Raw genomic sequence first — 26,731 nt, 5'->3', positions numbered from 1 at the left:
TGAATCACCATAATACTCAGATAATTACCCCCTTTGGAAACATTATGGACCCCTTTTTTGTTTAATGCACTTTCCCTTGAGTCACAGCTCATTGTTTCTGTTTTTGCTGCTGTTAAAATGTTTAATAAATGAACAATTTTTCACTTGTTTATAAAGAAACTGTTTATTGGGTTTGACCTACAGATTTTTAATCCTTTACTGAAGGTCTACGGATCTAATAGTCTGCTGGAAACAAACATCTTAAGCTATTGATATAATGGCCATTTCTCTTCTGAGGTCAGAGGAAATGTGAACAAATGTTCAATTCCATTTGCAATTCTTTGAAAAAAAGACAAAGCCTGTTATATGACTAACATTCAGATATGCTTTTAAGCAGTAGTGATCATCAGCAAGAAAATTTAACCAAGTACATTTAAACAGCATTACTATTAGTGAATTCCTCGTAATTTTGATGTCACCATTAACCAGACACTTCAGCATCAACAAAAAATGTTGATACATAATTATCGTGATTCTAAGAACAGATAAAAAGCCAGGTACCATATGGCTATTATGAAAGAAGAGGTATGGGTGGTTTTATAGTGCTTTAACATGGATATATCGCCCAGGCCTGACCAAGTACATCCTCGAACCTCTGGGAAGGTAGGAGGAAATTGAGGGCCCTTGCAGCAATAAGCGAGTTCGATATTCCGACTGCGCATGGTCATGCCCAGGTCATAGGTCACTCGCGATAAACAGTCTCTGCAACGGTGGTGCTGCATTGTGTGCAGGCTTGCGTTTCGTCCGTGTTCGGGGTCGGGCTTAGCTCTCCGTCGCTGCTGTTGAATTGGTGCTGGGCTGTCCCCTGTCAGGATGTCCTGGGCTGGCGGGGCGGCCACGGACTTGCAGCCGGTGCTGCAGCCACTGGCACTTGCTCAGCTCTGCCTGTTCCGTCGAGTTGGCCGGCAGCCCTCCACCGCCAGCCCCCTCCCCTAAGTCCGACACAGCTGAAGATGGGCAGCCGCCGGCCCTGCTCGAAGACGGGCGACTTGGAGCCGCTGCTGCTGGAGTCATCCTGGTCGGATGGTGAGAGGCTGCGGACGGGCTCCTGCCGGCCATGGGCAGGCCGGGCGCCCGCTGGAGCTGCTGATGCCGTTGGTGATGCTGGCGGCAGCAGCAGCAACCAGTCCGGGCCAGCTCCAACTCCAGGTCGAGGCTGAAGGCCGGGCTGGAGGAGGCTGAGCCCAGGCTGGCGTTCTGGCGCAGGCGAGGCCGGGATCTTGCTCCTCGGGGTTGTAGATGAAGTGTCAGCGGGTACCGTAGGGGCAGAAGTCGGTGGCGTGCAAGCTATGGCTTGTACTTGGGGTGGTGGCTGAGGGAGCGCAGCTCGGCCAGGCCGTGGGCAAACTGGCACTTGTCTCTGTAGCGGCCCATCGGGAAGCGGGTTCCTCTGCAGTTGGAGCGTGGTTGGGCTGGAGTTGGCGCTTCTTCTCTGCGCTGACTGTGGGTCTGGGGCCACTGGTGTCGTTGGTCTGGGGCTTCGGTTGGCCCGGCGGGAGAGGCAGCGGTGAGCGGTGAGCTGGGATTGGCGCTTCTCCGCGCTGCCTGGGGGCCGGCGTCCCATTGATCCGGACGTCTCCGCCCCCCCCCCCCTCCCCCCAGTGGGGATGGGACACTCAAGTGGGGGATGGGGAACCGGGGACAGTCCAGTAGCGGCTCGGCAGCGCTTATGGCGCCGGGGACACGGGTTCCATCCTGGCTGCAGATGAGGCGCGGTTCTGTGTGCGTGCAGCTGCCGAGAGCCGGTGCAGTCACTCCCCCCACCCCCGGTCCCCTGACAGATACAAACTTGAAAAAAGATATACTCGCTGTATCTGCAGCGCTTTGTTTGATTTCTATTTCTAGCATTTGACCTTTAACAAATCCCATGATTCCTTGGGTTTTTTGGAATACCGAACTCGCTTATTTGCAACATCTTTAGCCAGTGTCGCAGCAGTAGAGTTGCTGACTCACAGCGCCAGAGATCCGGGTTCGATCCTGACTATGGGTGCTGACTGTACTGAGTTTGTACCTTCTTCCTGTGACCATGTGGGTTTTCTTTGGGTGCTCAGTTTTCTTCCCATGTTCCAAAGACGTGCAGTTTTCTAGGTTAATTGGCTTCTGTAAATTGTCCCTCGTGTGCAGGATACCACTAGATGGAAACTACCAAACCAAAAATTACCTGTTTATTCTTATTGTTTAGTCCGTTAACCAACACTCAGTTTGTGCCAATCTATTACTCCCAATACTATGTTCTAATTTCATTTTAATAATCACTGTTGCCCTGAAGTTCACATACACCATTTCAAGTGGTTTGCCATCACATCTTCAGCTCATTACAACCTTAAAATATCCCAACATCATTTCCCTTGCAAATATATTGACCTTGCCGAATCCTATTAATATTTCTTGGCTTATTACCACTTATTTCAGCAATTTCTCTATCACAATGACATGCTAACTGTTCTGTAGTTCCCCATTTGCTCTCTTCCTCATTTCTTCAGTGGTGAAATTGTACTATATACCTCCTTGTATGTGGGAACCCTTTGATTTTTTGGTATTTTGGAAAAAGACAACAAGCACATCCATCTCCCTGGCTGCTAACTATAAAACATTAGGATGCAGTTCATCATGTCGTGACAACTTGGAGAACTGAAAGACACTTAAGCAATTGATACATTTTGTATTTTCCTTTCCAAATATGATAAATGCTATTAGATTACTTCCTGAGAGATGATGAATCTTTGAAATTCTCTGCCCAAGAGGCCTTTGTAGTCTGTTGCTGAGCGTGTGCAAGGCAGATAGTGATAGATATTTGGATAGTGGGGGAATCATGGCTGTGGGATTAGTGGAGGCAAGTGACAATCTATATTGTCATAACATTCTGATCTTGGATGTTTACTTGTTTGTTTACTTGTGTGTCATGCACATCTCCTTTCTCCCCCCCCTCCTCCTTCCCCCTCCTTCCCCCCCCCCTCCTTCCCCCTCCTTCCCCCCCCTCCTTCACCCCCCCTCCTCTTCCCCCCCTCCTCCTCCCCCCCTCCTCCTCCCCCCCTCCTCCTCCCCCCCTCCTCCTCCCCCCCTCCTCCCCCCTCCTCTCTCCCCCCCTCCTCTCTCCCCCCCTCCTCCCCCCCCCTCCTCCCCCCCCCTCCTCCCCCCCCCCCTCCTCTCCCCCCCTCCTAATTAAAATTACATTACAATTAAAATATTTTTTCAGTACTCTAATGTACATAATGGGGGTGGTCATAAATATATTTTATATCAGATGCGTAATTGAATGTAGCTGTTGCTCTGTAGGACATGTCTTTTGAACATTGTGTTTGTGGAAGAAAATTTGTGCTGGAGCACCTGTAAGAGTACATCCTGGATTCTAATACATTTGAAAAGATGATAACTTGAGAATTAAAAGACTTCATGGATAAAAGCAGTCGCATGCAGTACTTTGTCAACAGTAGTGTGTGGGTATTTAGAATGTTACCAAATTAATTGCACCATAACAGCAATTCTACCGAGCTGCTTTTGACATATAGATAAGGTATGTAAAAGCCTTCTGGATATATGCTTAATCCTGAGTGTTGGTGCCTGTTAATGTTGGGAAGATTGGCCATTTCCTTATGGTGCTGCAAATGTGTTAAATCCTGATAACGGAACAATATCAAGAATGGGGACGAGAATATTTAGTTGACCCACAGAGTTACTCCAGCACTTTGTCATTTTTTTAAAACTGTATTTAAATGTTTGCTGTCTGCTGTACTTGTGGATTGATGTAGAATGGCAGACTGATGCAGTTCCAAGACTTGAGATTTTTGGTTCAGCCCTCCCCTTCTTTCCAAAAGAAGTTGTGAGGTTGTTTCTCTCGTTGAGAGGAAATAGATACGCTTGTTTAGCGAAAAGTTGCTTCGATTGACAAATGATTCAAGAACCAGGAAATACAGTTTAAAAGTGAAGGACAAAGATACAGCGGAATGTGAGGAAAAACACTTTTTACACTGATATGGAGTCGGTTGAGGATTTCAAAACTGTCTTGGAAGGCACGAGAGAAAACACCTAAAGGGCTACAGGAAATCAGGACTGAAATGAGGTGCCGGCATGGTTTTTTGTGGCAATTTCCCGTGTGGTAGCAATTCTTGGACTAATACATTCAGCTGCGAAATATGTTGTGTAAATATTTGTATGGCAGATTCTGTTAGAGTAAGTTGGCCTCCAAATGATTTCATTCATTTCATGACCCAAATCAAAGGTGACCTTTTTAGTGAGCTGTAATCCCTTATTAGTGATCTCCATAACATAAGGCTTGTAGTATTAAATGTCTATTAATAAAATGGTAAGATTAAGTTGATTCCTTTTCAGTACAATGTGCAGTCAGCATTGTCATTCATTGCAAGATCTTTCTCAGTTTTTGAGTAATTTAAGAGATTAATTGAATTTGTTCAGTTTCATTAAATGAGCAGTAATTATCTTTGTAGGCATTTTGGTGGGAATTGGAGCATGTTACTTCATTCTGTTCAAACAATAGCACTAAGTTGTTAAAATGACTTAGTGGAAACTAATACAAACCAGTTTCTCTTTTCTCCAGCCCCTCCAAAATCAAATGTGCAGAAAGGAGATTTCTGTCATACCCCATAACAATGCCAGCCATTCTATATTGGCTGTTAAGAGGTTTGCGATAGTATTTGCAAGGATTGCCACTCTCCTTTTGTGTTCCCAGCGTTCAACATTCAAGGTCCCCGTTATTTCTCAATATGGGGCTAAATTACTGTCGGACATCTAACATCGCAATGACCAATTCCTCATCGTACCTGTGTATATGGTAAACTCTACATGACTGAACCCTGAGTGTTAACTATTAAAGTAACCCTTTTGTTGTAAATAATCAACCTGCAATGGTTAAGCGATACTGACTGAATTGTTGGATATTTTTTAGCAGTTGTTCATTTTTCAATGAAATATAGCAAAATAATTTGTAATTTACCGTCACAGCAAAGACTAAAACTATGTATGTAATTTATTAAAATGTGTTGTTATCATCCCTTGCATCCAGCACAGATCACTAGTCTGTGAGCAATGTTGTTTGGCCTCCACAATGTCACCAGATAACTGGAGCATGTGAATGTCTCTGGGTATTGACTTCTTTTCCTTTCTCCTCGTCTTGGGTTGCAACTGTTCCCTCTGGATTTTTGCCCCCCAAAACTCTTAGATTGCTGATAAGTTTAATAGCTAAGTGCTTACCATAATGGTTTCGGCAAAATAAATGGTAAACCATGACCTCTTCAGATGTTTGCGATATGTCCAGTACATGGCTGAAATGGAATGCAGAAATTGTGTGTGTATATATATATATATATATATATATATATATATATATATATATATATATATATATATATATATATATATATATATATATATATATATATATATATATATATATATATATATATATAAATATTGGCAGTTTATTGCTTCCAAGTTGATGACTTCACTGTTAGAGCCAAGTTCGGGTGTTAATGCTGAGATCTGTTGCAATTTTGGAATGCATGTCAAAATGGGTTTCTTCCAACATTACTTAACTAACAATTCTAATGCATAGTGCAGGAGTCACTCAAAAATGTAAAGATATATAGTGGTTATGTATTCTGGCTAATTCAGTTGCATAACACTAATGTAAATATTGAATTGCAATTTGAGAATTTCAAATTCTGCTGACCAAATGTGTATTTTTAGAAAAATAATGTTTTAAACAAAAAAGTTTTGTAGGATTTCTAACAATGAATCTAAGGTTTTTTAAAACTAAAAACATAGGTTGAGATTTTAAAAAGAGAACCATGAAATATAAAGATCATACCTGCTTATCATTTAAGTGCCGTCCTCTTGGTTAACATGTTTCAAAGGCTCTAAAGTAATATTGTGAATTGATTGTATACATCGCTGGAAAATTCTTGCTAGCTTGCCTGGGGTATCAAAAGGATAGGCAGGATTTGAGGAAAACATATCCCAGCAATGATACCTAACTAGGAAAAAAAAAAAAACAGCACTGGAGTGACTCAGCACTTCAGGCAGTATCTCTGGAGGACATGGATAGTGACGTTTTGGGTTGGGATCCTACTTCAATCTGAGGAAGACTCCTGACCCAAAAAGTCAGAAAAGGGGAGGATGGGGTTTGGTTAGTTACCTAAAATTGGAGAATTCAATGTTCATACCATCGTGTTGTAAGCTACACACAAAATGCTGGAGTAACTCGGCGGGTGAGGCAGCATCTCTGGAGAGAAGGAATGGGCGACGTTTCGGGTCGAGAACCTTCTTCAGACTGATGTCAGGGGAGGGAGCGGGACAAACATAGCATGTAGTCGTAGACAGTAAGACTCGTGGAGAACTGGGAAGGGGAAGAAGATGGAGAGAGAAAGCAAGGGCAATCTGAAGTTGGAGAAGTTAATGTTCATATCACTGGGGTGTAAACTATCCAAGCGAAATATGAGCTACCACATATGATAGGAGGTGCAGGTTCTCCAGTTTTCTTGTGACCTCATTCTGGCAATGGAGGTGGCCCAGGACAGAAAGCTCAGTATGGGACTGGGAAGAGGAGTTCGAATAGTTGGCAACCTGGAGATCCAGTAGGCCTTGACGGACTGGGCGCAAGTGTTCAGCGAAATGTTCGCCGTGTCTATGCTTGTTTCGGCCGTTTATCCAGAAGTGCTTCGAGGGTGTTGTTGCCAGATTGAGATTACACATTTTTGATAGCTCAACATGAACCTGGTTTTCACTGTCCAACCACATGTACTTTGTCAGGTGCAATAGTGCCAGCAACAGTACCTCATAATTCTCTCAAAGTCCAACTGTGTTGCTGCTGAACCAGTAAGTTGTTTTATCTTTCCCATGTGGCTGATGATAATTGTTTTTAATCTTTGCATTCAGTTTTTAAACAAATAATTCAAATATACTTGGGGTACAATTACCATAATACTTGGAAGGTAGGTGGCAGATAAGTTAAAGAAAATTGTTTTGTGTTTCTTTCTTAATGGCAATTTATTTTGTTGTGAATGTGGTAAGATGAAGAGGTGAGATTCAACTCATGTGTACACATTATATACCAGTGCTCTGAAACTAAAAGAAAATACACCATGTCCAGTAGGTTATCTCAAATATATTTGATAAAATGTTTTGACAGTTCCTGTTTATATATAAAAAGGAACAGTACATTTCTAACTTGAGTAAACACAAATTCTGTTCCATTTTGAAGTAATACATGAGAGGAAAGTTTTTGTTTAAAGATAGAAATCTACTTGTAATTCAATAAGCAGTAAAAATGAAACTGGGTTGACTGAAATTACTACTTGCAACAAATTCCAGTTGATATCCAGTCACAACAGATGATGTAATATATGTGAAAGACATTTGCTTTCATCCATTCAAAGTACAGGTGCACAACCTTTTATCCGAAAGCCTTGGGACCAGACACTTTTCGTAATTCGGAATTTTTCGGCTTTCGGAATGGAAGATTTTTAGCGTAGATTTTAACGGCTGGCTCAGTGGTAGAGTGTTCGGCTCATATCCGCAAGGTCGCGAGTTTGCGCCTCGATCCCGGCAGTTACTCGATCGCGAGTTTGAGTCTTCAATGTAGTTTTTTCTTGCAGAATAGGAGAGAATAGGGAGGGTTAGGCTGGGATCATTCTCTGTGAGATGATCTTAGTGCGGGAGACAAGTGTAGGAGAGGTGTACTGACTGTGTGGGCAGAACTTTGGAAGTGATTGCCCACCATTCTCAAAATCCGCTGTGTCTCCCTGTCCCTGGGATAGCAGGGGGCGATCAAACGGCACAATACCCCCCTCGCCCTCCAACTCCAGAGGAATCCGCTCCCCGATGGGCCGCTACGGTGACAAGTGGCAGTTCGCCCACAGCCCGAGCTGCGCCACCCCAAGAACAAGACGTACCTTGCACACCATCAGCTTCTGCCCCTACGGGGAGCGTGTTCCTCTGGAGTTGGAGCGGGGCTGGGCTGGAGTTGCTGATCTGGGATCTCCGTGCTTGCAGTGGGCCTGGGGATCGGTGTCCCGATGAGGGGGCGCAGCTCGGGCTGTGGGCGAACTGCCACTTGTCGCCGTAGTGGCCCATCGGGGAGCGGCTTCTGGTGGTCCTGACGTCTCCGGCCAGTTTGCAGTTTTCCTCTGGAGTTGGAACGGGGCTGGGCTGCTGCTGGCTGTGGGTCTCTGGGATCTCCGTGCTTGCAGTGGGCCTGGGGGTCGGTGTCCCGTTGGTCCTGACGACTCCGGTGACTGGCACTGACCTGCTGGCATCACCGACGTGAAGACAGTGCAAAGCCCCCGCGCCGGTGCAATGGGCGGGGAGCTGGAGAGGGGAGGGAAGGGGTCACACACATGGCCGGGAAGCAGAGGGGTGTAGGTGGGGTGAAACTGAAGGGAGCGACAATCTGCTGCTGCCTGCCCGCTGAGTTTAAAAGTTCCCACGCAAGACTCACGATACACTGTGTATCGTGAATCTACTTTTTAACTCAGCGGGCAGGCAGCAGCAGATTGTCAATTATTAACCCTCCCGCGCAATATACCCTCACCTTCTCTTTTATGAATGGGGATTTAGTTCCCCTTTCTTCGAGGACCGACCGGAGGTTCCGCTGTCACCTCTGCGGGCCGCCCTCGGTGAACGTCTTCAAGGACCTTTCTTCAAGGACTGAAAAAATGTCCGCTATTCGGAGCTTTTCGTTATTTGGAATTTCGGATGAAAGGTTGTGCACCTGTACTTCACTGTGTGGAAGATGAAAGTTGCTGCTGTCCATTTTTAGTTTGTTTTATTGTCACATGTACAGGGGGTTACAGTGAAATGCTTGTTTTGCATGCTATCCAGTCAATTCATACTATATACGAGTACAATAGATCCTCTTCTTGAACTGCGTTAAGAGAGTCACTACATTCTGGTGCCATCTTGCAAATCCCAAGTCTTTGAAAAGTCTGATTTTAGCCCAAGGATATGTGCAATTTTTTGTTTTCTTACTGTAAGAAATGGAATTGTATTTATTAAAATAGTTTGTGAATCTAAATGCGCAGCAAAACAAAATTTTGTGTGAAGCTGATCTTTGGGGAAAAAAATGCCCATAAGTCTCCTGTGTGGTGGGTTTTAGACAAATTTGCTGTGTGGTGAAGGCAGCAGTAAGATATACCGTTCCTGTAGGAAAGAATAATCTATTGGCAAATCAGCTGTATTTTTCTGGATATCTTGCAAATACTGACTCTAAGGGCTGAAATTTGGAATTATTCAATAGATCTGCAGCAGGAATGATTAGTGTAGTGGAATGGAACATGTAAATGTTTTTTCCTGAATTTCTTATTGGGCTCTTAAAGTGACAACTTTGCAAATATGAAACCGAGCTATGGACTCCCTCAAGGTGGAAATATTGTCTATGCTATAAAACACTTTCATAGTTTTAATGACTTCTGGTCATCCTGATTTTTTTTTTTTCTCTTCTGCCCTCGTAAAGTGACAACATTCAGCTTATTCTTTGGCATGCACTAATGCAGATGTTTGAGATGTTATGACTTGCCCTGATGCAGCGAAGGCAAGGATATTCAAGGACCAGTAGACTTCTCATAAAATGTGGTCTAAGACTTCCTGGAAATGTATGGAATCATTAACCTCAAATTTTTAATTTGAGCACTTGGTGAAATAGCAACAGAAAAATTAATGGAATGGTCACTGTAATTACAGAAAGTGTGTTTTTTATGATTTCATTTACAAATCTTGAAGATAGTTTTGGTTTCAACTTTAATCCTCAGGTAAGCGTGTAGTGTATTGCAGCTCCTGTACACCAGGGTGTTCTTAGTTTTGGTATGGAGGTGAACGTGCCCGTATGTCTGAGTCCAGCTTCACACCAGTGGGAAGCCTGATAGGAGGTCAGGTGCATCATTGCATGGAGAAAGATTGAAAAGTACCGGGGTGATCGCCGAGCTTTACTTGTCATCAGTCTGTGTTCCAATCAGTGTTCCAATCTCCTGTTCTGAATGTAGCAATTTTGATATTCCATGTGTATCAATTGTCTATTATGATGAAATGTCCTATGTGCTTATTTCATTGCTACAGTGGGCTACTTGAGCAGCTATTCAATCCAAGCTTTACCTATCAGCAGTAATCTGTCCTTCAGTCCTTGCTATTTAAGTATTATAAATACTCACTGACCAGAAAGCTTCATTCTATATATACAGAATGGAGGAGATTTTAGTAATTTGGATTTAATTATTGGGTTACAGTACAGACAGACAGACAGACAGATAGACAGACAGACAGACAGACAGACAGACAGACAGACAGACAGACAGACAGACAGACAGACAGACAGACAGACAGACAGACAGACAGACAGACAGACAGACAGACAGACAGACAGACAGACAGACAGACAGAAAGAAAGAAAGAAAGAATTTATTTGCCACGCAACCAGGGTCGGTGGTATTTGGGTTGATGATACCAAAGTTAGTGTTCTGATTGGCTGTGATGAAGAAAATTGTAAGTTACCAGAAGGTACCAACAAATGAAAGTGATGAATGGAATTCAATTTACAATTGGATGCATTTGTGGTGGACAAACATAACTAAGGAATACTTCATTAGTATAGAAGCAAATGGAGAGTACATGTTCCGAGATCCCTGATACATGACAGGGAAATAAGGTCGTTACGCAGCATTTGAGATGCTTTTTGGCTGAGGCATATAGAACAAGCACAGGAAAATGATGCTAAACCGAATGAAATGCTGATTGTGCCAAAGCTAAAGTTTTGGTCAATTAGTACAGGAAAGATGAGATAGCATTAGAGAATGTGCAGAGGAAATAAGGCTACAAACAGGTCTAAGAAGTTTGAGAAAGGCTAGCTGAGGGAGAATGTCAAAGTGATTGTTCTATTCACTAAATACCCTTTTTGCTCAGCAGGCAGGTCAGTATTTGGGCAGAGTTAAGCTAATAAATCATAAGGTTAGAGAAAGGGTTGAAACTGTTTCTCCCCAAATTTGGAATATATTGCCTAATTGGATGTTGTGGATAGCAAATCAGATTTTTTTAAATATGAAAAAAACTTGGATCAACTTGGACTGGGAAGTGGATCAGAAGCTTTTTTCTGAATGACAAGGACATGATTTAGCTGAAAGGCCATCTCTCTATGCTGTAGATATATGTATGATTTCTACTTAAATTTGATTAGTATTTTGGGGCAATTATATTTTTCAATAGATTTCATGAAATATACAATCAACATTTTGTGGGAAATGGATACTGTCACATCAGTTATTGAAAAAAATGACGGTGGAATATTTGGTCCACAGAGGGAGTACTTTGTCCTTTTTTTTTGGTAAATCAGCACCTGCAGTTCCTTGTTTGTACTTGTGTAGGAAGGAACTGTTCTGACACCATGATACGAAGTTCCGTCTCTTTCCTGTACTTCATCTCATCTTAAAGTACCTTGACCAAGATCAAACATCAGTTATTGGGCATGCTTTGAGGCTACACCATTCCACAATTGGTGACATTCATAAAATAAATGGATTCTGGAACATGTAAATAAATCATTGTTAATTAAACAGAGGACTGGTATTGCGAAATTGGAAAACTGTTAATGATTTGGATCAAAGCCAAAATCAACGTCAGGCATTTTTAGACTAATGTTGATACAGCAATAGGTTAAAAGCCTTTTTGATGACTTAAAGGCAGGTGAAAGAAAGATGTGAAGTGGCTAGCTGTGGATAGTTCATCATGCTACTTAATATAAATGTAATTGGTAAGATAATGAATATCCTAGTGTTTTAGTTGATCTTGGACTGAGGAGGAGAGAATAACATAGTTAAACAAGTATTTAGTGTTGAGTGCATTATTTCAGGGGAAAATGTTCTAAATCCAAGTCCTAACAATGTACATTGCTGAGGAAGAAAGGTCAATTTCATGCTTTAAAGCTGTGAAAGATAAGCTGATATTGTTGGTAATGCCTACTATGATTGTTGGCCAAAACCTTTCTAGTTTACAATACAATGAGCTCAAGGGACATCAAGGACACGAACAAAGCTTGATTTCCTTTATCTCGAATGTCATTCCAAAAAACGAGTAATCCCTATAAAATTATATTAGAATTTTATTAAAAAGGTACTAAAGTACCAGAATGAAGAACGGCAGAAACCCAAATACAGGTGTGCCAAGCTTGTAGCATGATACCCAAGAAGACTTGAGGCTGTAACCGCTGCCAAAGGTGCCTCAAAAAAGTACTGAGTAAAGGGTCTGAATCCTTATGTAAATGTGATATTTCAGTTATTTATTTTTAATTACTTTGCAAACATTTCTAAACGCCTCTTTTTGCTTTTTTACTATGGGGTATTGTGTGTAGATTGATGATCAAAAAATGAATTTAATCCATTTTAGAATTAGAATAAGGCTGTAACGTAACAAAATGTGGGAAAAGTGAAGGGGTCTGAATACTTTCTGAAAGCAATGTAGTTTGGATTTTAAAAGACTGCCTATTTGTTTATACTGGCATCAAATAATTACCTTCATGGTTACCTTGCAGTTGTTTTTTTAGGAAATGAAAGACGGAAGTAGGGTGGTTGTTGTAATATTTGTTGCTCTCCTTCCAGAGAAAATTAAATTTAGCCAGCCTAGAAGAGAGGAAGAATAAACTATGTACATTTGCAGAAGCAGTCGATCTACATTGCTTGAATTAAAAACAAATCTTTGTTCACTATCATAATGGCAACTAATTAAACAGTGTTATTGCCCAATATAAACTTAACCACTATAAACTTGTACATTTCTATTATTTAAATTTTGATTTATTGACTTGCAAAGTATAGATTACTTCCTCTTGGCATTATCTCTTGTTTTGAAGTAGATATTCTTTCTGAACTTTGGCAGGTAATTTTGGATTAATGAACAATAGTGGCTGTTATGGTGCCTGAGGTAAATTTTGTCCTTTGTATAATGTATACTACAAATACAAGCATTACATCTGTAGTAAATGCCCCAAGTAATTCCACCATCACTCTGAACTAAAATCTAAAATGGAATACAACTAATAACTATGCTTTATATCTCAATAATGCCTCTTCATCAAACATTAGTGATTGCAGCTGTGTAGGGCCACTCTGAATCTCATTTGAACTATTCTGATAATTGTTCTTTCGAAAGGTAATTAAACTATTATATTGTTTAATCACTGAATGATGATTCAGCTTGACTTTCAGAAAATGTGCTTGATTTCATAATAAATCAACTTGTCTGAAGATGTCGCGACCCGAATCGGCATCTACCCATGTCCTCCAGAGGTGTTGCCTGACCTGCTGAGTTACTCCAGGACTTTGTGTCCCTTTTCTTGATTTCATATGTTCTTTGAACTACTTTGAGCAAGCTTGCTCTCGCAAGTATTCTTCTGAATTTTCGGTTGCTTGATTTCTGGCAGCATATGTACGAGGTTGGGTTATAATGATTCATAATTGCACTGGCACAAACCAGGTAATTCAGCATTAACCTGACCTCAAGTCTCCTTAATGATACAGAATCTATCTATTGATAAATAAACTCAAAGCGGTCAAACTTCAGCATTTGGCAGAATTGTGTTTTTATAACTGTGTGACTGGAAAGACAACTTGTAGACTAGACAGGAAATGTTCACCAGATGTATTATTCTCTTAATTATCCATTATCAATAGTTGTAAGTATCTTGTTAATTGCAATGCGTAAGTTGATTTGAAAATATTGTCTGACAAAGTCGAGAGCTTTTCCATTTTACAAAGATAGTACCTATTATTTTTCTCATTTCAGTCAATCTAATTGAGTTGCAGAGTACAGCAACAACAGCACTATGGAATTTAATGCTATGTGTAGGAAAGAACTGCAGGTGCTGGCTTAAATCGAAGGTAGACACAAAATGCTGGAGTAACTCAGCGGGACAGGCAGCATCACTGAAGAGAAGGAATAGGCAATGTTTTGGGTTGAGACCCTTCAGTTGCTATAATTTATAATGCTATATTTGTTACAGAAAAGTTAAAGGTTTATAAGATGTTTTCAAGAGATTTTGTAAAGATCGATGCAAAGCACTAGCTGTCTAAAAATTGGTAATGGCAATATGCACTTGCTTGATTGGTATTTCTTTGAAATTTTTTTTCATGTGATTCAGGATCGACTTCCATGCAGGCAAAATTGGCTTGATAGTGTTGGATCAATGTTTGTGTGTAACACTCTTGTAGAGATTGGGTAACGTTTGGTTTGAATCTGTAGGTTGTTACCGCACTTTTTTCTAAGCCATTGTGCCAACGCTTTTGGTGTTTAAGATGTGGGCAGGCTGCCATTTTAAACATTCTATAATTACACTGCTATTAATTTTAAAAGTCACCCAGATGAGGTTGATGCATATCTATCTTTTAGAAAAAGTAGGTACTACATGAATAATATTAGGCTTTTGAGTCGTTTTTTGTAACATCTCTATTTTCAGACTTTTGAGTACCTATCATTTTTTCCTAAAATACTATCCTATTTACAAGGGCAGCATTGGATGGTTACTCTGATCCCGTTTGAGCTAATTAACAGCATGGATATGTTTTCATAAAGACTCGTTAGATTACCATTCTTTTCAAAATTCACTTGGACCATCTCCGCTATCTCCCTACCGTTTCTTGAACTCACCGTCTATCATAGAAGACAATCTATCAACTGACATCTATTATAAACCCACTGACTCCCATAGTTATCTAGACTACACTTCTTCCCACCCTGTTTCCTGTAAAGGCTCTATCCCCTACTCCCAATCTACTCCTCATTTATGCCCAAGATGAGGTGTTCCATATCAGGTCATCGGAGATGTCCTCATTCATTGGGGAACGGGGGTTCCCCTCTTCCATTATAGATGAGGCACTCACTACGGTCTCCTCAATAGCCCGCGGCACAGCTCTTGCTCCACCATTTCCCCCCCATTCGTAACAGGGACAGAGTCCAGTCCCGTCCCCACTCCCCTCTGTACTCACCTCCCATCAGTCGTCGCATACAGCACATAATCCTCCAACGGGATCTCGCTACTGGCCACATCTTCCCATCTCTACCCATTTCCGCTTTCCGCAGAGACCGTTCCCTCCACAACTCCCTGGTCAACTCGTCCCTTCCCACGCAAACCACCCCCTCCCTAGGTACTTTCCCCTGCAACTGCAGGAGATGCAACACCTATCCCTATACCTTCCCCCTCGTCTCCGTCTAAGGACCCCGACATTCTTTTCAGGTGAGGCACCTCCTACAACCTCATCTACTGTATCCGCTGTTCAGTTGTGGACTCCTGTATATCGACACGTCCAAGCGCAGGCTCGGCAATTGTTTCGCTGAACACCTCCACTCAGTCCGCCTAAAACTACCTGATCTCCCGGTCGTTAAACACTAACTCCCCCTCCCATTCCCACACTAACCTTTCTGTCTTGGGCCTCCTCGATTGTCAGAGTGAGGCCCAGCGCAAATTGGAGGAACAGCACCCCATATTTCGCTTGGGCAGCTTACACCCCAGCGGTATGAACATTGACTTCTCTAATTTCAAGTAACCTTTGCTTTCTCTCTCTCTGTCCCATCCCCCTTCCAGTTCTCCAGTCTTGCTGTCTCCGACTACATTTTATCTGTTTGCTTTGTTGTTACTTTCTCCCAACTAACAGTGATCTATTCTACATTTTCCTTGATCTCCATTCCCTTTGGCATGTTTGCACACCTTACACTTCCTTATTTATACACTTTCTTATCTATGTACCTCCCACTCCCCTGACATCAGTCTGAAGAAGGGTCTCGTCCCGAAACGTAACCCATTCCTTCTCTCCAGAGATGCTGCCTGACCCGCTGAGTTACTCCAGCATTTTGTGTCTATTTTAGGTATAAACCAGCATCTGCAGTTCATTTCTATTACATCCAAGTCCAAACATGGAGCATTTGTGATTTGACGATCTCAAACTAAACTCAATAAAATTAAAATTTGATCTATGTTGCACACTTTATAAAACTAAGATGAATTTAATTTTCACATGCCAAAAATACATTTGCAGCACCTTATTTTAATTGATGGCTATTGTGAGGGAACAGTATGGTTAAGCGTTGAAGCAATCTACATAGAATTTGTAATATTTTGTTAATATTGCAAGGTATGCTACGTATGAGCAGTGGGCAGGTGCTATAGACCTGCACGGGAAGGTAGACGCTCCCGCCCCCACGAGTCTCGGGCAGATGGTCCTCGTCAGCCTGGGAAGGCAGTCCATCTAGGAGAGGGAAAACCCTGATTTAAAACCAGATCCAGAGCCAGCAGCATTATGGGGGTACCTCTACCACCCCAGCAACGGACTGTTCCAGCTGCTACGGTCAGGAAAATGCCTCTGGTGTCATGCTGAAAACAGAGAGGATGAGATGGAGTTTCTTCCCTCAGTCCATCAGGACTGTAAACTCATATCTCACCAGGGACTATTTACTGTACTAATTTACTATTGTGTTGTGTCTTTTTAAAATTGATGTTTTTTTCTAACATGTAAATACTGATTCTATTCTGTTCTGTAGTTTTTGCACAATGCACAGGCATTGTCACTTTCATTTCACTGCACATCTTGTATATGTGACAAATAAAGTTGACTTGACACTGCCTTGTGGCCATATCCAGTCATGGAAAAGGCGCCAGGAGTAAACCTCAAGAAAATCCAGAGTCGGAGTCTCTAAGTCAGTTCGTCGTTGTCTACAACCTCGCTCTGGCAGCTCCTGCGACGGCGCTGGTGCCAAACTGTAACGGCCCTGCTGTTCCTTTGGATCGATCAGCGACGTAGAGAGGGGGGACGTGCTGCATGGGCAACAGCCTGTCCTCCATATGACATCACCCATGGTCAGTCATGACCGAGGGGGGCCTACTACATATGAAAGTTTGTTTTCTAACCCATCCGTAATGTTAATTTATTGTACGAGCTGTTAAAAGAACAATTAGAAGCTAATTGGATCACAGCCCCTTTAGGAAGTCGGAGTATTTTAGGGCTCTTTGGCTAGGCTTGCTATCATCTGTCCTAGATTATTCTTATGTGGCACAGTGCTCATTTTTGATTAATGAATCTTATGAAATATTTTGAGACATTTTGCTATTTTAAAGCTTTTGTAAGTGCAAATTGTTCATTTTCAACTCCCACTGACAGGTTGGCAGTCTCTACCATGTTTTCATTGTAAGAGTAGAATTGGGGAATTTTGAAGGTCCCAGTCAGCATGCATTCACTGCTCTAAACTGTCGTGATTGGCGATTTCGTTGGAAATCAGTGGGAAATTAAGCACTTTTTTAGTCATGTAGCTGTACTCTCGTGAAATTGAGGCTTTTGTGGATAGTAAAAAAAAATTTGTATTAAATCACATTATGCCTAATTTTCGAGTACTTTGTCAACCAAGTGCTAAAAGTGAGAAATGCATGCTTCCTAAGTAACTTTGGCACAAAGTCTGCTTTTCAATGTAATGCACAAGATATGGGCTCTGAGTTAATTGTGCTTCTTTTGTGAACCTTTGCTCCAATTTCTCAACGTGGCAATGGATGCTTCTCTATATTTCCGCATTAAGCTTGACAGTGTTTAGTTGTAAATAAAACATGAGGGAGAGAAGGTGGAAAGACTGAAAATGGGAAGAACAGAATTTGTTTGATTTCACACAGCTTTGAGGTAGTGTTGGTGTGAAAGAGGTGAACAATTGGTGAAAGGGTCACAGTTCACTACGTTCAAATTGATTAAATCTTCTGAATAGTTCACTGTCAATTGAAGGATAGCAACTTCCAGTATCCTATACTGTGTGTAGGAAGGAACTGCAGATGATGGTTCAAACAAAAGATAGACACAAAATGCTGGAGTAACTCAGCGAGATAGGCCGCATCTCTGGATAGAAGGAATGGGTGACGTTTCCGGTCGAGACCCTTCTTCAGGAGAGAGGGAGATACAGAGATAAGGATGTGTTAAAATGTAAACAAGGACAGTTAGACTGTTCGGAGAACTGGGAAGGGGGAAGGGATGGAGAGATGGGGAAAGCAAGGGTTACTTGAAGTTAAAGAAGTCAATATTCATACTGCTGGGGTGTAAGCTTCCCAAGCTAAATATGAGGTGTTCCTTCAATTTGCGCTGGGCTTCACTCTGGCAAAGGCGGAGGCCCAGGACTGAAAGGTCAGTATGGGAAGGGGGAGTTAAAATGTTTAGCAACCGGGAGATCAGGTAGGTTTAGGCGGACTGAGTGGAGGTGTACAGCGAAACAATCGCCGATATGTGGAACAGCGGATACAGTAGATGAGGTTGAAGGAGGTACATGTGACCCTCTGTCTCACCTGAAAAGACTGTTGGGGTCCTTGGAGGGGAGTGGTATAGGAATAGGTATTACATCTCCTGCGTCTGTGTATTGTGTTAATGCTTTCAGTTTTGGTTTCTTTGTGGAATCTCATGATATTCTTGTCATGGCAATTTGGTATCAATTATGTTGTATTTTGCAAAATCATTATTTCAGTTAATTTCCTGGAATATTGTTTATATGTTGAGTTCAAACGTTTAGGAAAAGGTGCTGTATCGAACATTATTGAACATTTTATGAAGTTGATAGATATTTCTGATGCTGGAGACTGTTGATTAATTATCTTTTTATGCAGTTTTGGACCTGAAGGAAAAGAACGAAAAACAAGTTTTGTTTTGTTTTGAATGTTACAAGTATAGTCATTGCAATAAGCTTGTACTGGTGTATTCCAGCTGCCAGCCCCGACGTCCTGCTCTGGTGATCATTTGAAATGATTACAAGGTCAAAATTTCAAACTTCTCCATGTTGTAAAGTCGAAAGTGTAACGCACTTCATTTGAAAGGCCGTAAATGCACTTTTGAAAAATGTTTATCGCTTCAGAATGGTTTCAGAATGTAATGCAGAGCTATATGTTAAGAAGGTAGACAAAAATGCTGGAAAAACTCAGCGGGTGCAGCAACATCTATGGAGCGAAGGAAAAGAAGCATCTGCAGTTCCTTCTTAAACATATATTTTAAGAAGGTTGTTTTATCACTTTGAAGCTGATATATTTTCCACACCCTAATGTTGATGCATAACAATGGACAGTTAGACTGTTCGGAGAACTGGGAAGGGGGAAGGGATGGAGAGATGGGGAAAGCAAGGGTTACGTGAAGTTAGAGAAGTCAATATTCATACCGCTGGGGTATAAGCTTCCCAAGCTAAATATGAGGTGTTTTTCCTTCAATTTGCGCTGATTTGTCCAATACTATCACGTTGTTCCACTTCCCAGCTCTTTAGTGTAAGAAAGTAATTTAATACTACGGAAATGTGTTGGGACAGTTAATGTTGAATAGAAACTATGGTATATGAATAGCCTATTTCAATGCTGTAAATTCTGTGCTTTTAAAATAACTGCTTAATGTGAGAACTTTTTTTTGACAAGCTGTGGACTGAATTGGCAACTAGAATTTGAGTTTGGAAATATGTTTGGAAATAGTTTAAATAATTGGCTTGGGAGGATAAACTTACCGTTGCTCTCGTTTTGATACAAATGAACAAAATACCAGTTGTCTTGTCCTCTGTGTCTAAAGAAAACTGAAAGTTTGAATGTGAGCCAGACTTGAAGATTCTGGTGTCCCTCCTTTGTCTCACCAAAATCTTGGCAGTAAAAGCAAATGAAGCTAAGTTGCAATATATTTGGAAAATGTATGTGCTAACTGAAATATTAACTGAAAAATCAAATGCGTCATTTTTATCTTATTGAAATTGGAACTTTTATTTCTCCTGAGGCACTTCATAAGTCCATGAAAGAGGTTTACATTTGAATAGTATCACTCTCAGCCTCGGGACGTCCCAGAAGACTCGCTCACAATCTGCCTTTTCTTAAGGCTTTCACGCTGTCCAGGTCTGCTATTGTAACATTTATTCTTTCTTTCTCTCCTTAAAGGTTCAAGTGTTTAATAATTATTTTTGCTATACATTATTACCATTAGGTCCGTAATGTCACAGCACAGCCTGTCACCTTGCAGTAGCAGCAGTTTCCTAATAACATCGTTATGGTGGCTGCAAGTAGGGCTTTCTGACAGGGCATACTCAAAGTTCATTGTGGTCTGGGTTGTAGGGATGGCTTGCTTTGTTTTAATGAAGTTTTGTGCAATGTGCTGCACACTCGAGCTCAAATTGACTGAATGACTGCTTCATCGGAAATGCACCTTGTGCTTCATAGCAGAGAACTTTCACTGACATTGAGCGGTCATGTACAATTGACAATTAGATTGCAATTAAATCTTGTTTAAATAAAAAAGTGGCAACAAAATTCTTAAATGACCTGACCTGACCTGAGCATAACCAACTTTATATCTTTGTTTTAAATTTCTAGCATCTGCAGTTTTTTTACTCAGACCACTGGTAATGTAACATGCATAATTGAAAAAGCTAGATGTTAGATCTATTAAATGTGCTAAATGCGAGTACATTATTGCATTTCCTGTCTAAAGATAATACAATGGTGAACTATTTCCTTTTGTCGGTAATTTTGTCTGAAGTAACTGTAATTATTGTTACAGCACTGACAGTTACATGCTATGTTTCTTCAGTTTGGTTAATCTGCTTTCATGTTCAATGCTGAAGTTAAACTGAAGGAGCTTGATGTCATTGTACAGCTGGAAATCAGCAAATGCACGGCTCTGCTAAATCAAGTTGCAGTTGAAGATTTTAGTCAAATCTTAACAAGAATAGTTTGGGTTGCATGCAGCTGAAGGTAGAATATATACACTTTATGGGGCACTAAGGATATTTAAAATCAGAGTCCCAAATATTATCCAGCAGAAATGAATAATTTGGATATACAGAAGTTATTTATTTTTTGATATAGAATGGTAAGCAGGAATTCTATTGATATCAGATACGAAGCAGGATTCCTACTGTAATTGGATTAGAAGAGGTCCAATGTGATGCAAGCTAAATAAGGATATAATATTTTGGACCCTTGAATCAATTTACCAGTTTATATTTACACCAGTTTTTATAATAAATGCTAATGCTAAGGTCATTTACTCCTTCCAAATTAGTATTGTTTCTTCGGAGTTGATTTAATACGTTAACTCTGGGTTATAGCATCCTTTATGAAGTTTTGATATAGATTCTTTAACCTGAGGCGTTGACTGTTTCTCTTTCCACGGATGCTGCATGGCCTGCTGAGATTTTCCGCCCTTTTTACAGATTCCCAGCATCGGCAGTATTTTTTTCCATTTTGAATGGTTTGTTTTAATTTGAAACCTTGAATTGATTTGTGCTATGGTACGAAATTCGCAATATAAGCATTGCTTAAACTCATCGCATCATCATTTCCCTATTAATGGTTTTCTTTTTCTCCTTTTTCCCCCATCCCTTTTATTCTTCCTAAAGCAAATGGTTATGAGCCTTAGAGTGTCAGAGCTCCAAGTGTTATTAGGCTATGCTGGACGGAACAAACACGGGCGTAAGCACGAACTCCTGACAAAGGCACTGCATTTATTGAAAGCTGGCTGCAGCCCAGCTGTTCAGATGAAAATTAAGGAACTATATAGACGGAGATTTCCACAGAAGATTGTGACTCCCACCGATTTGAGCCTTTCTTCTGTCCATGCAACTTCAGCTTCCATGACCACGCCACTGTCGCCATCTGCTATCCCACAGCTCTCCTATGATGGGCATGCAACAACATCTCCGCTGCTTGCAGTTTCACTGCTGGGACCTAAACACGAGCTAGATCTGCCACACCTGACATCATCACTCCATCCTGTCCATCCTGATGTAAAACTGCAGAAATTGCCCTTTTATGACATTCTCGATGAGCTGATCAAACCGACTAGTCTAGGTAAGAAACAAGTCAAAACATTATTGTAGCAATCACTGTAGAAATAAAAGGCATAATTTAGTAAATACAGAAATGGGAATATTGTATCCTAAATTGAAGTCTCTGACATTTATGAAAGATAGAAATGAGGTATGATAAACATATTTTGTGATTTTTAAGATAAATGAGTGCAGATTGTAACTTTTGCATAGCAGTTCTCCTAAATTCAGCTGTGGTTCAAAATAATGAATTTAATTCTGTGCTATACTTCTATATTTACGGCAAAACACATCAGTTTTGTATGCTGTTTTAATTCTGATCTTATTATTCCAGAATTGAAATTGGCCAGTTTTTTGCAAAATATGCATTGTGCAACCTGAGCTATGTTCACAACTTTTACTTCTTGTCTGAGTTATGTTTTGAAGTTTACATGGATTCTTGTTGGGGGGGGAGGGGGGGTTAACAATATTTTACGGAACGGAATCTGAGTGACATGGTTGCGTAGTAAGGAAACAGTGTTCCAAAGATCCAGGCTCGATCCTGACCTTGGATCTGTGGAATTTGCATGTTCCGGTTTCTCCAGGTATTCCGGTCTCAACCTGCATGTCAAAGATATGCTCAGAAGTTGATAGGTTGACTTCAAATGTTCCTTTGTGACAACCAAAAGGGAAGTTGCAACTAAGAATAGTTGCAGGGCATCGGGGCAAAAAGAATGGTGCTAATGGGATTGTTCTGCGAGGAGTTAGCATGGATCCAATGGGCTGAATGGCTGCCTTCCATGTTGTTTTGATAAGTGAAGCAGGGAGTTCTCTTCGTGGAGGAGGGGTGGGGTGTTGGACAGAGGGTATGGGATTTATAGTTGCAATGATCTTGCTATGACCATATTGAATTATTTTACCTGTACCCTGTCAAATAAAACAGGACAATTTTCCCCTTCTGGGATTTGGCCTGGATTTAGTAGTTGTTGGAACTAATATATTAGCTTGACATTTATTCCCAGATCTCATATGATTTAAATTGGAAATTAAACTGCATTTTTTCCAAAAGCTTAAAAGGGCTTTCTCACGGTGCGACCTGACGCAAGACTTAACAAGAGTTTAACATCGTGGGAACCTCCTGCGTTAACAGTACGGCATTCGAGTACCACCGAGGACCTCCGTGGCGCTAACGGCAGGTAGTCGTGTAACTTTGTAAGGTCGGGAGAAAATTCAAACATTTTTGAATTTCTCCAAGAGTGACTTGAGCACTTTTTGGTGAGCGTTGCAACATTGTATGAACGCAGATGCCAGTGCGATATCCGTGCGATATCCGTAATGACTCTTGCGGGTACCGTGGGAACTCCTGCGAACGGTAAACCCGGAAGCTTGACAGAGGGGACATAAGGTGAGTAAAAAAGATGGTCTCAATATCGCCAATGGACCATGTGTCCATCGAGGACGTCCCACCTAATTGTCATTGTTTGAGAATCTTTTTCACAGTAAGACTTGCAGAGATGCCTCTCAGAAAAGCGCAGAGAAAGGGGTCAAAGAAAGTCAGAAAGTTTTTAGCCATGCAGGTAAATGAGGAGGAGACTCAGCAAGAGAGACAGGTGGAGAGGCAAGAGGAGATGCCAGAGATACCACTGCCTGTGGGCTCCTTGGAGCAGGGAGAGGGTGATCAAGGTGGATTTGAGATTGCCTCCCCAGTAGCTGTTGCCTCCCCAATAGCCTCAGCAGATGATAACATAAAGGGAAGATGGCAGAAGGTAAGGCCATATAACTTCAACAGGGAACAAGAGGGGGAACTGGTGGAGTGGTACCAATGCAATGAGATTCTCTATGACAAATCCAGAGAGGATTATAGAAATAGGGAGAGAAAGCGCAACCTTCTTCAGCAGAGGTCCCAAATTATTCTTTAACTCATTAAAGAGCTCGGGTGAAATTCTGACAAAGTTTTTGAATGCACTTTTATCCTCTTCGCACAGCACATTAAGCAGTTGCTCATATTGTCCAAATTGAGGTCTCCGTTGAAACATGGGCTTAACCCAGTGAGACTTCCTCTTAATTCTCTTTTTAATTAATCTCACCCTTCTGCCTTCACGCAAGCGTTTTCGATGCACATGTTGCGCTAATGCATACAGCGCATGTCTGCAAATGAGCCAATTCTACGAACGGAGGATATTTATATAGTGTGTGAAAAAAAGTGACATCATTTGTGCCACGTGATTAACTACACTACAGTCCACGATGTTCATTCACGATTAACGGGAAAGATCGGGAGACGGACAAGTCACTCGCACAAATGACAGAATTGCCGAGTGGGAACTCTTTTCTACCCCCCGTTATATCGTGTGGAACTCGTGCTGGACCACGACCACTTCACTCTGGTGACATCTTGCGTCAGGTCGCACCGTGAGAACCGGCCATTATAGTGCACAGTTGAAATCTTCAGCCTCTCTTTAAGACAACCAACTGTTCTGGTATGTCTTCGTGATTTCATAGAGTGGGATCAGTCCCTTCAGCCCACGATGTTGCTGCCACCTGTGATGCCATTTTGAACTGACCATCTGCCTGCATGTAACACATGCAACAGATAATCCTCCGATATTTTCGCCACGTCCAACGGATCCCACCACTGGACACATCTTCCCATCTCCTCCCCTTTCCGCTTTCCACAGAGATTGCTCCCTCCGTAACTCCCTGCTCAATTCATCCCTTCCCACTCAAACCAGCCCCTCCATGGTACTTTCCCTTGCAACCGCAGGAAAGGCTGCACTTGTCGCTTTAACTCCAGCCTCGACTCCATCCAAGGACCCAAGCAGTCTTTCCCGGTGAGTCAGAGGTTCACCTGCACCTCCTCCAACCTCATCTACTGCATCTGCTGCTCTAGGTGTCAACTGCTCTACATCGGTGAGACCAAGCACAGGCTTGGTGATCGCTTCGCCCAACACCTCCGCACAGTTCGCATTAACCAACCTGATCTCCCGGTGGCTCAGCACTTCATCTCTCCCTCCTATTCCGAATCCGACCTTTCTGACCTGGGCCTCCTCCATGGCCAGAGTGAGTCCCACCGCACATTGGAGGAGCAGCACCTCATATTTCGCTTGGCCAGTTTACACCCCAGCGGTATGAACATGGCTTCTCTAATTTCAGGTAGTCCCTGCTTTCTCCCTCCGTCCCCTCCCCTTCCCAGCTCTCCCACAGCCCACTCTCCGCCTCTTCCTTTCTTCTTCCCACCCCCCACCCTCACATCAGTCTGAAGAAGGGTCTCGACCCGAAACGTCACCTATTCCTTCGCTCCATAGATGCTGCCTCACCTGCTGAGTTTCTCCAGCATCTGCCTGCATGTGATTTATACACCTCAATTTCATGCGTATCTAAATTTATTTTAAACGTTGCTACCATATCTGCATCCACCACTTACCCTGGCAGCACAGTCCAGGTCGCTACCATTGTTTAAAAAAAAACTTGCTTGTAAATTTCCTTTAAATTTTCCTTCTCTCACCTTAAAGCTATACCTCCCAGCATTTGATATTTCCACCCTGCAAAATTATTTCAGAGAAAATATTAGTCCACTCTTTAGTAAGTTTGCAGACGACACAAAAATTGGCAGGTATGGATTTTCTCCAGCTCCAGGCATTAATTCCTTCTTTGTCCTTGAGTGATCCTACACTCTCTTGTTGCCCTCTTGTTTCTAACGTATGTGTAACATGCCTTGGAATTTGCTTCATTCCCAGTTGTCAAGGATGTTTCATGGCCCCATTTAGCCCTCCTGATCACCTGTTTGTTCTCTCCTGCTTTCTACATACTCTTATGCCTTGTCCAATTTCAAGTTTCTGAACCTTGCATATGCTTCCTTTTTTTTCTGATGGTTTCCTTTGGGTAGATTTCAACATCTAAAACTTAAGATAAACCTCTTTCCTTCCATCATACTTCTACACAGTGTCAAATTCTATTAATTACAGTCACGCTTCCATTCTTATTTACAACCTTTCCCTCATTGATTCCACAACATATCTAGAAAATCATCTTGTACACATTTCATAAATTCTAGCTTTATTAAAGCAAAATTGGTTCAATTAATCAAAGGTTAAAGTTTTCAATGATTACTGTAGACACCTGTTAAATGTAAGTTTCTTGATTATTTCAATATTTGAAACACACATTGGTAGCCTGTAAATATGTCTTATCAATGTTTGCTGTTTTCTTAGTTCAACTCAAATTAATTCTAGTATTATATAATCTCCCAAACCAATATTATTTTCACTACTTCACTGTAATAATCTCTCCCTACATAATAGTTCTGCATCTCTCTTTTTGTCTGTGTACCCTTGCCAAATGGTATGGGTGAAATGCGGGCAGGTGGGTCAAGTGTAGACAGGGCATCCCGGTCGACGTGGGCAAGTTAGGCTGAATTGCCTGTTTCTGTGCTGTGTGAATCCATGAAGCTATGACACCTTGAAACCATGTTTCCATGACAATTGGAATATAGTTTGCCTCTATTTGTGCCATTAATTAATTTATCTAGTAGAATTTGTCTCAGGTTTTGTGTGCTGTAAAATGAATCCTTTTGAATTTCTTTCATTTTCAATGGTTCATTGGTCTTTTATTATCACATTAACTGAGGTTCTATGAAATTCTTTTTCTGCATACAGGTCAGTACTAACCCAAGTGCAATCCAAGTTCCTCTTACTGGGCATTTGTTCTTGTGTTTGCTGACTCTATCCAGTTCTCCAGTCCTCAGGGTCGAGCAGGGGAGGAGCTCAGTGGCTTCCCTCTTCAGGCGGGTTTCTCAGCTCTGCGATGAGCGAGCCAGGCCCTGCTACTGGGGTATGGCTGTTTGCACTGATGGCATCTGTTATGTGGCCTGACAGTGTCTCTCCCCCACCCATTCCAGCAAGGCCCGACGCCGCGTGCT

General features: G+C 41.7%; 1 protein-coding gene across 3 annotated transcripts in view; it reads left to right on the top strand.

The window, feature by feature from the left end:
- pias1 (protein inhibitor of activated STAT 1) overlaps window positions 1–26,731 on the top strand; it is a 131,007-nt gene that overhangs the window by 43,093 nt on the left and 61,183 nt on the right. For 2 of the 3 annotated variants that reach the window (XM_033050383.1, XM_033050385.1), the window contains one exon: window positions 21,406–21,856. In XM_033050383.1, the coding sequence (XP_032906274.1) occupies window positions 21,406–21,856 (451 nt within the window). Of the gene's footprint in view, window positions 1–19,346; window positions 19,904–21,405; window positions 21,857–26,731 lie in introns of those variants that run through there. The other variant, XM_033050384.1, reaches the window with a different exon arrangement.

The sequence above is a fragment of the Amblyraja radiata genome, chromosome 34 (assembly GCF_010909765.2).
Source record: "Amblyraja radiata isolate CabotCenter1 chromosome 34, sAmbRad1.1.pri, whole genome shotgun sequence".
NCBI classification, from domain to species: Eukaryota; Metazoa; Chordata; class Chondrichthyes; order Rajiformes; family Rajidae; genus Amblyraja; species Amblyraja radiata.
The sequence above is the reverse complement of the archived record's forward strand: the minus strand, read 5'-3'. Positions and strand labels throughout refer to the sequence as shown.